The sequence below is a fragment of the Pygoscelis adeliae genome, unplaced genomic scaffold (genome assembly GCF_000699105.1).
Source record: "Pygoscelis adeliae isolate BGI_AS28 unplaced genomic scaffold, ASM69910v1 Scaffold48, whole genome shotgun sequence".
In the NCBI taxonomy this organism is placed as follows: domain Eukaryota; kingdom Metazoa; phylum Chordata; class Aves; order Sphenisciformes; family Spheniscidae; genus Pygoscelis; species Pygoscelis adeliae.
In genome coordinates, this window is record NW_008825618.1 from 478,672 (window position 1) to 489,085 (window position 10,414).

At 41.5% G+C, this 10,414-nt stretch overlaps 1 protein-coding gene across 5 annotated transcripts in view; it reads left to right on the forward strand.

The window, feature by feature from the left end:
- MBNL2 (muscleblind-like splicing regulator 2) overlaps positions 1-10,414 on the forward strand; it is a 101,853-nt gene that overhangs the window by 60,383 nt on the left and 31,056 nt on the right. For all 5 annotated transcript variants that reach the window (XM_009333326.1, XM_009333325.1, XM_009333324.1 and 2 more), the window contains 3 exons: positions 3,344-3,508; positions 6,558-6,758; positions 7,943-8,206. In XM_009333326.1, coding sequence (XP_009331601.1) covers positions 3,344-3,508; positions 6,558-6,758; positions 7,943-8,206 — 630 coding nt within the window. The remainder of the gene's footprint in view (positions 1-3,343; positions 3,509-6,557; positions 6,759-7,942; positions 8,207-10,414) is intronic.

Here is a 10,414-nt window from a genome sequence, read left to right on the forward strand (position 1 = left end):
TACCATCCTTGCAGGATGAGGGGACTAACAGAGTGCTGGGAATTTAATCTGATGTCTGTTTGTCGTTACTGTCCATTGCAGATAAGGAGACAGCTCCTTGAAAGTGATTTTTTCGGGTGAACTCACATGGGAGGTGCACAACAGCTTATGATGTGCTCGTTGATAACCTTCGCTTCACGGGTTACAGGAATTTCTAGGGACCAAGTTTCAAACCAATCTGTCTGCACCCTCGGTTTCAGGACTCTGACTAATATGTGGGAGCGGGTTAAAAGTTGTATGAAACAATTATTTTCCCTGCTGCCTGCCTCATCCTGCTGACAGAGTTTGTGCCGCTATGCGCCGGGGGGACTGGATGTCTGTGGAGCAGCTCCTGAACTGCTGTGGTTTTAAGAGATGTGATGAACCAAACCTTGCTCCAGAGGCTTGATACTGATGCATCCTAAAGTTAAAGCACTCAGTTTTGTCTCTGTATTTGTTATGAGGTGGCCTGCTAGCATAGTAGTTTTTTGCAAGAATCCAAAGTGGACTCTTATTGTAGATGGTGACCCAACCAACATGTTGAATACCCCTACATGTTGTGTACTATTGCCTGTTCTGCTGTTTAGCTGATACATGCTGTCATCTCAGTTGGACTTCATATTTAACTTTTTAATAAAGAAAAAAATCCGGGGTCCCATTTTACTGAGATGATGCTACAAATTTGAATTTCTGTTCTTGCAATGATCAGTAGTTGGGAATTACCCGGTTCCTCTCGGAAACAAACCTCATTAGGAGTTCACAGGGACGTGGAGCATTTGTTAAAAAATGAATGAAAAGTTGCTTATAGGCATTTTCCTGCAACCACGGTAGGTCCAAAAATTGAAAGCTGGTGTCAGAATTTATTTAATTTTGGTAGCTAGGGCTGGATTAATCTGCTCGCTATTTTCAGTGCTCATTCCACTGTGGTTTATTTTGGGTCATTTAATTTCAACAAGGCTTGATCTGTTTACAGCGCTTTCTATAGTAGCATGACGGGGCCACACAGCTCTTTTATAGTATGTTCATTGCTGACCTGGAGCTCAAAAAACTAGTAAATGAGGCACAGACATGAATAAGTTTAGAGAGGACAGTACATTTTTGTATGGTTGGATTATTTTGGAAAGTTTTCTGAAATAACCAATCTTTTGTGCACTGTGGGTTGCTTTGCAGAGCTTGAAGTGATGGTATATAGTAGCCGTGTGCTTTCAGAGGTCAGAGTGGAGGGCTGTCTGAAGGCACTCTTCAGGCTTAAGATACTTCAAAAGCCACTGTGGTTGAGAGTTGCTCTCAATCCTTATTTGAGGAGCACTTTTGTTTCCATAGGTAGATATTTCCATCAGGTAGAGTAGTGTGATTTGATTTTGCTGTTTTAATTTTCAGATTTGCTGTATGAACCATTCATATACAAAAGAGATCAAGGTTAAATAGATGTCAGTTAAAAATGTCTTAATCAGTTGGCCTCATCAGCCAACACAAAAGCATGTGCTCATTGCCTGCGCTGAGCATGCTCCAATTTAACATTATGAAGGCGGTGGCCTTGTTCTCCCCGAATGGAAGAGCCAGCCGTCTTCTGTGTCCATCAAATCGTGACTATTTCTGGTTCTGCTCATGCCAGCTGACAAAGTAAGGTTCCTTTTGTGCACTTCATTAAACCAGACAGCATTAGTGGCTCGCACAACAGAAGTCAGAAGGAAGGCATGGTGTCCTGAAAATGACTGCATCTTTACTAGCAGGTTAAAACAGCACCAAGAAGTGTTCCTGAGCACCGGGACTGGGTTTTTTCTTAAATTTTTAGCTTTCTTGAACTCTTCTGGCCTCTGCCCTTTAGCATACTCCCGAGCAGTGGCCAGGCACAGTTCAGGAAAGGGTTGTTCTCGGTAGTTTAATAGTGTGGAAATAGCTGTTTGCATTCCCGTTGGCCTCGGTGCAGGAGAACCTTCCTGAACACGTTTAACTCACTCCTGTGTAGGTAGTTATTACATCCTTATAGCAGATTAGAGGCAGAATCAGCAGTGTTTTGGTGTCTGAGTAAGAAGTATAACATTAACACTGTTGTTCTGGGACATTTGAAGTGTATTCAAGGTTTTGTAGCAGTGTGTGTGTGTATGCATACACAGAGTCAGTGTACGTGTGTCCTGTGTGGTGATCTTGCATAGGGATCTTAATGCTTTCTTGGCTATAGGAGGATATTCCTGCTTGGCTACAAATTGTAAAGCCCTTATACCAGTGAATGGAAAGTTTAAAAAGCGCTTTTTAAAAATGTCTCAATTTGGAAACTTATCTTCTACAAGTTGAGTGTGTCAAATGCCGTTTGACTAATGTTCTAGCTCCTCTCGTCACAGCTCTTAAAACTTCGTGACTGTTTGTGAGCCGTGTCATTGAGGAGCTTCTGATCTCAGTGAGTTCTGCCCTGCAGCTGCACAACCTGCTGGTGCACCCTACAATTTCCCTTCCTGGGGGAAAACGTATCAGCGCATCTTATGCTGCCGTACCTACGTTTTGGTCAGCATGCAGTGCCTGTAGAGGTGTGCTCCATGTCCATCCCCTCCAACACAAGCCACCTCAGAGGTGACTGCCCACCCATATTTTTATTGTCTCTTACTGTCTCGTAACTGTCTAAAAATTCCTGGTTTCGGGTTGATCGGGAGCTCTTCTTTTGCTGTGTACCTGCAGATTTAGCGCCATGCACTGCTTCTGAATTTAAGCTGCAAAAGTACCAGCTTGACTTCTGTTCTTTTATACTTGAATGGAAATAGTTCAAAGTTGTGCTGATGTAATAAAAACAGGAGGCCAGAAGGCAGTGAACTGGAATAAGAGTGAACGTATGAGGGAACACAAGCAGAGAGTGGCCACTTTAGATCCTTACTGCCATGAACACGCAATTATTTTTTGATACTATGTGCTTAAAAGCTGCATTTCTCTTCAAGAAGGTTTAAATTTGTTATTCATAATGTAGTGTCATTTATAAAAACATTTATGTTTTGGTAACACCAGATAGTCCAGCCAAGATACCATGAGAGGCAGTTCAGGCAGTCTGGATAATACTCAGAGTATTAAATGTACAGCAGTGATTGGTACTTAACAATGAAAATGCCATCACCTATTTTCAAAGTCTTTCTCTTTTTTCGTGGCTAATAACCTTAATGATCAATCAGAGGTTGAGGCAGAGCTCAAGGCCATCAGCTCCTCCCAGCCTGCTACATAGTTCCCAGGAAACACCCTGTATTTCATTAGTTCTTGCTTAGTTTATGGTGTAATATTCTGCTCAAAGGCATTAAACTATCATCAGAAGCAGTAGACCAATTAGTGTGACTTCTTTTTCCAGGGTCGTTGTACAAGGGAGAACTGCAAGTACCTTCATCCACCAACACATTTAAAAACCCAACTGGAAATCAATGGCAGAAACAACTTAATCCAACAAAAAACTGCAGCAGCAATGCTTGCCCAGCAAATGCAGTTCATGTTTCCAGGGACACCACTACAGCCAGTGGTAAGTATATTTCTCTGATGATGTTATTGGTAAGTAAAGCCAAAGTAGAAGACTATATTGACCTGCGAAAGTTCTCTAAACTAGTGTCAATAAAAATAGTCCCCATCTGTTGACTTAAGGAATTGCTGAGATGCTAGAGATAATGTTCATTTATATTTGCATTTGAAGATACAATGGAGTGTAGCTGTAGATTTGATATTTTTTTTTTATCCCAGACCCATTTGGGTTTTTTTTCTTTCTCTCTTTTGTTCTTTTTTTCCTTCATTCAGTTCATGTCAGGTTTAGCCTAAATTTGCAAGATTTTTACCTATAATCCTTCTGGAGGTGAAAATTTGTATAATAATAATAATAATTGCTAGTAAGCTATTTGAGAAGGAATGCAAAGTTCCCCTCTGAGGAGTCTATGGGTTTGAGTGGCTTTAAATAGTATTTAATCCCAGTACCAGGAACAAAGGTTAATGTCATTCTGGGTAGCATTTTCTTACTCTCTTGAAATCTGAAGTGTCCCAGAATAAGACAGAGAACTGCTGGAGCATGCACTTTACAAACTCAGCGTTTTATCTTAAGGTAATGTGTATGGTGCCTGGGACACTTCAAATCCAGAAGGTAACATAAAACTAGTCTTGCAGGCATGAGCAGCGTCTTTGGATATACATGAAAATGATCGATTGCTCTGGGCTGCCTTTGCAGTTGAGCTCCTCATTGTACCAGACTACCAGAGCATGGTTAGGCAAGTAATCTGAATTAAACTTTTCACACATGGCTGCTAATGATGTTTTCTCAATCTGAATGCCTGGTGTAAGGCACTGGAGTGGGATTTCTTTCTCTAACTTGAGGTATCTGGAGTGTTGGCATCAACTTCTCATTGGGCTTCCAAGGTCCGTTTATAGTTTGTCGAAAGACATAGGCACTTCTAATTACCATTCGCTCGGCTTGTTTCAGACGTCTGCATTCAGATTAGATGATTTGGTTTTTTAAGCGCCTTTGTTTTTGCACGGGCTATCACAGGAGCCAAGTGTAAGCATCTCAGAGGAAGACATCTGTATTTGGTCACAGGAAGCTCACCCCAGATGCCTTTTTCAAATGTGTTTTTACACTTGAAACATCTGCTGTAAGGTGGGAGGCATGAACAAAAATTGGGTGTCAGGAGTCCCTGAGTTTCTGCTACATGATCATCAAAATGTATCTTGGTATATTGGCATAATGTGTTTTGATATTTCCTGGTTTTTTACTGCTTGAGTTTTCACCAGAAAAAGTTTTGAAGAAGAAGGAGATTCCACTTCTTAGTATTATGAGAAAAATCGAAGTGACAAAATTACACTTTTTTTCTACTCACCCATTTCATCATTTGAACTTTACAATTTCATTGACGTAGTGCCTTCTGTACTGATTGCTGTGATAAGTGCTGGGTTTTATTTCTCTGTCTTGCGTAAGTTGCCAGATTAAGATGACTCAGCCTTGACCAAATGGATAAAAAGTGAAAGAAAATTCCATAGAAGTCATTTGACATGTGGATTTATTCTTAAAATTATATCTGATACAAAGCTGTTATTTATATTTTACATAACACATATTGTCCTCAACGTAGTTGAACCGTTGTTTTGTATAAATGTTCATTATTATGTGCTAAAGAATTTAGCTCGCACTCGATATATAGACTGGGCTGTTTGATATCAAGCAGTTTCAATCTCTGATAAAAACAGAGCATTATTCACTTTTAACTCTCTAGGGCAGGTAGATGCCATTTCTGTACAGTTGGGTATCCTGGCTAATCTGCTGCTCAAAGCATCTTCTTGGTACTAACTCACATTCATTTATAATTTAGTAATTGGTTCCAAAGGCAAAAAAAGCAAAACCAAAACAAACCAGGAAAAAACCTTCTAGCTCCTATGTTTTCTCTTGCGTATTTTCTACATGCTATGCGTGGCTGGCTTCCCTTCTCCAACAGAGGCTGTGCAGGCCACCTTGATGAGAAAGACACTCCTCCTTCGTTAAGTGTTTTTAAGTCTTCCCTTAGCGTTCTGCTGTTGCGTGGTTAATTTCTAGCTGCCGGCTTATTTGGGAACTTAATTTCTGACAAAGCTAATCTGAGATGCGTCCTGTTTTTCTGCATAGCTTTTCCTCATTTATAATTATAGCTTCACTCTCTGGGGTAAATGTCAGCTCTGCAGAACTGATGCACTTTCCAGGTCTGACCGTGGCCTGACCGTGGTGATGTTCTGCCACCAAGCCCCCATGGAGCTGGTGGTAACAAACCCACCATTCTGCCTTGGTAGGGCTGCATTTTAGCGTCACACAAGTGCTCTTTCTTCTGGACATGACTTCACTGACTCGCTGTAGGAAGGCATGAAACAGATTTTTAGACCCGCATCATTCCTTCCAATCAAACTTTTTCGTAAGATGAGCTCTAGCTAAGCCTGAATAATCCTTTTCTAAATATTGTGTCCAGCTGAGATTATAATATTTATTCTTCTTGCCACTGGTGACAGCTGAGCACACAAACATTAGCAAAGGTGAGGTTTTTCGATGTGTGAGCCATAGTTACATATAATTGCAGGAGGTGGCAAAATACAGCATGCAAACAGATGGAAGTTACATGCCAGAGAGCTCATTATGTATACTCTTACTAGAAATATGTCTTTAATATAGTTAATAACGCTTCACCTATGAAATCTGGTACTTTGAAAAATAGCCTGTATTCCCAAGGAAAACAAGTATTGAGAAAAAACAATAAAGTCTATGTTATTTCTACTTTTAGATGTGTAAATAAGCCTGCAATGTAAGCTGGACCTCCATAGAGATTCAGGTTCAAACCTTTGCATCGGCAGCCTCTTTTCCAATAATAGGGCTACAAAGGTGGTTCTTTGTATGCCGTTGGAATGTGTTATGTGATTAAAAGAGGAGAGTATGCCGTGTGTTTTGCCAGCTGTTTGAAATTTTTTCATTAAGAAAATGAATCAGCGCCAGAAAGAACACGCAAAAGACAACTAGTAGGCTCTTGATTAAGGGGTTGGTTTTTTTCATCTTGGCTTGTGTTTTCCTTTTGCAGCCCACATTTCCAGTGGGTCCCACAATAGGAACGAACACAGCTATTAGCTTTGCTCCTTACATAACGCCAGTAACACCGGGAGTTGGCTTAGTCCCGACTGAGATCCTACCCACACCGCCTGTCATTGTTCCTGGAAGTCCACCGGTTTCAGTCCCCGGTTCAACTGCTACCCAGAAACTCCTGAGGACCGATAAGCTGGAGGTACTGTAGACACCACCGTGACTAGAAGTACAATCCTCTGTTAGGCTGTGTGAAAGATCCTGGAGGGAAAAACTCAATTGTTTTAGAAACGATGCTTAAATTTAGTTGCTACAAATAAAGACCTTGTAACCAGGCAGGATTTCTGTACTTGCAGCCAGTGGTAATTAAACACTGTTATTTTTAAGGTAGTGCGTTCACTCAGATTTAATACACAGACATCAAGATGAATTTTCATCTTTTGTAAAGTTCATCTCCGCCAAAATACCTCAAGTATACATGCCTGTAAGGGTACGCTTTGATGAAATATCTAACAAGCACGTTTTTATTGCAGTATTAATTCTGTCCCAGTTTTTATGCATTGATATTAAGGGAATTTTATAGCCTTATGGATTGATATTAGGGGAATGGTATAGCCCTTCAGCCTTGAGCTACAAATGGAGATGTCGAATGTTACCAACCCTGCAGCAGGCTGAAGGGGCAAGCCCCCAGCTATGTGCAGAGCCTCCCTGGTGTTGATGGATCTCTGCATGGCTGGGCTCAGTGGAATCTGTGATCCAAGTACACGAGAAGGCCAAATGGCTCTTGCAGAAATGAATGGCCTTTCCCAAAAGCCTAAGCCATAGTGTCTACAGCACATTTCTTCTTAGGAAAATCAGCGTGTTCATTTTGCCCATTTTTGAAAATTATTTTTAAGGAGGCTCTCCATTTTGTTTATAGACTCCATAAAAAATACAGTGTATCTGATGTGTATTTTCCCTGGGTCTCAGCAAGAGGAACTCCTTCCCTACCAGTGGAGCTGCAAGAATGTAAAGTGTAGTCAGAAAGGAACCGAATATTTTGTGATTCCCAGCTAGTTTTGCAGGGGCAATTACTTCAGAAAGTATCCTTCCCAGGTGTTTTCTAGACAGGAAAAAGGAAAGGCATTTGGGAACGCTGCTGTTGCATGTCAAGTTCATTTTAGCTGCCATACTGCAGAGCTACCTGAGGAGCCAAGCACGTAAGGGTAAAATAGATTCATTTTCCTCTCCCAGAAGAAGATGAAGGGTTTATTAAATTGAATTCACTGAAAAACTTGAACTAAGCGGGGAAGGGGGCAGGTCTGTCTTTTGGGGGCGTGGGGCTCTCCCTGCCCTTTCACATTGCGCCAAGCTTTTCCCCTGCAACGCGTGTTGTTTTGCACGTAGGTGTGCAGGGAGTTCCAGCGGGGAAACTGTGCGCGTGGAGAGACTGATTGCCGCTTTGCGCATCCAGCAGACAGCACAATGATTGACACAAACGACAACACCGTAACCGTGTGTATGGATTACATAAAAGGTCGTTGCATGAGGGAGAAATGCAAGTATTTTCACCCTCCTGCACATTTGCAGGCCAAAATCAAAGCGGCGCAACACCAAGCCAACCAGGCTGCGGTGGCAGCCCAGGCAGCTGCGGCAGCTGCGACTGTGATGGTAAGTGCTGGCATATATGGCTGCCTTTTTTTGACAGAAGCTCTTTGATGCCTATTTTGCTTCAATTTAATGCTGTTTGCTTATACTTTCTTTTCTCTTTTGCCTCTTTTTTTCTTTTTTTTTTTTTTTAAAAGATAAGAATTTATAAAATTATTACTGTTGCTTGATGGGAGGAAGCACTTTTTTTCTTTATGCCCTTATTTTAATGCTGTATTTCTATCCAAGACAGTGAAGCAAATGACACTATACCACTTCTGTTCTCTGCCTTGATTTTATGTTAAATTTGCCCCTGGTATTTCTGAGCAGAAATAAAACTGAGAAGCTTCAATGTCCCCTGGAAAATAGGGGCACATATGCTGTTTTAGCTCTTTGATGACAGATATACATGTGGAAATCTGGAAAAAAAGGAAGAAAAGCGAAGAGAGAGCTTTTGCCTCAGAGATTGGTAGTAGAAAAGAAACCTGTATTAGGATTCAGCTCGCCCCACCTTAGATGTCAGACAGTTAGATAACTGAGCCTAGCCTAGCCACCCCACCCATAGGTAGTGGGGGAAAAAACAGCACAGTTATCTGATCTACCACTAGTGCCTGTCTGAGGGTGAGAAAGAACTGCCCTCTGTAGATACATGTCTATCCCCGCTGACTAAAAAGCGTTGACTATATCTTTTTGAACTTTGGTTAGATGAATCTCACACCTAGAGACTTCTCTTGCCTCTCCCACTGTCACAGGCAAGTTACTTGAATCTCTCTATGATACAATTTTTCTATTAGAAAAACTAGGGTTTAAAAGTAGTAGACTAAAATGGGAATCATTAAGAAAAAACATAGTAACTGGAGTCAGAAGAAAAGAGGTTGAGGGTTTTCTATTTTCAGATATTTTAAGCTCTTACTGAAAACTGTTCGGACAAGTCAGCCCATCCATTTACCAGTCTTGGATATCTCTTACGGGTTGCTACCAGGAAAGTTGATAAATTTAAATAGAGTGGTATTGATAAAGTTAAATAAGTCGAGCATGCAGGATCTGACTTGGGAGACAAAATTGCTGGCAGCAAATCAAAGAATCATTGTCCTCATTGCTGGCAGTGGATGAATAATTAAGCAGACGTGGTTTGTGGACTTGTGGGCAGTGCATACAATAGTTATAAACAATACAGTTATTCTCTGGGTAAAAAGCCTACCAGAAACACAATACAGTACAGTATATAACTACCCCAAGCCATTGTATTTAGCAAATTAGCAAAGACCAGACTTTTTGAGGGACAAAGGATAAGTTATGCAAGAAAGTAAACCTCCAAACAGAAGAACATTTCTTAAGTTTTAATATTCTTTCTTTTATAGTATGCCCGGTCTCTGTTTCAAACTGGGTGATTTTTAGTTAAACTTTGCTGTGCTTGCAGAAATTGAATACCATCTGGAAATTAAAGCAAAGGAGATTGTTTTTTTATTCTAATTGGCTTCTATTGTGCAATATTTATTGTCCATTTAGAGAATGTAATATTTCTAGGCAATATACTAAAGAAGAGAGAGATGAGGGGATTCACTTTCTTGCGCTTCAGTAAATGGATATAGAATCATAGAATCATAGAATAGTTTGGGTTGGAAGGGACATCTAAAGGTCATCTAGTCCAACCCCCCTGCCATGGGCAGGGACAACTTCAACTAGATCAGGTTGCTCAGAGCCCCGTCCAACCTGACCTTGAATGTTTCCAGGGATGGGGCATCCACCACCTCTCTGGGCAACCTCTTCCAGTGTTTCACCACCCTCAGCATAAAAAATCTCTTCCTTATATATAGTCTAAATCTGTCCCCCTTTAGTTTAAAGCCATTCCCCCTTGTCCCGTCGCAACAGGCCCTGCTAAAAAGTTTGCCACCATCTTTTTTATAAGCCCCCTTTAAGTACTGATAGGCTGCCATAAGGTCTTCCCAAAGCCTCAACTCTCTCAGCCTTTCTTCATAGCAGAGGTGTTCCACCCCCCTGATCGTTTTCGTGGCCCTCCTCTGGACCCGCTCCAACAGGTCCGTGTCTTTCTTATGCTGAGGGCTCCAGAGCTGGACGCAGTGCTCCAGGTGGGGTCTCACCAGAGCAGAGGAGAGAGGCAGAATCCCCTCCCTCGACCTGCTGGCCACGCTTCTTTGGATGCAGCCCAGGAGACGATTGGCCTTCTGGGCTGCGAGCGCACATTGCTGTCTCATGTCCAGCTTTTCATCC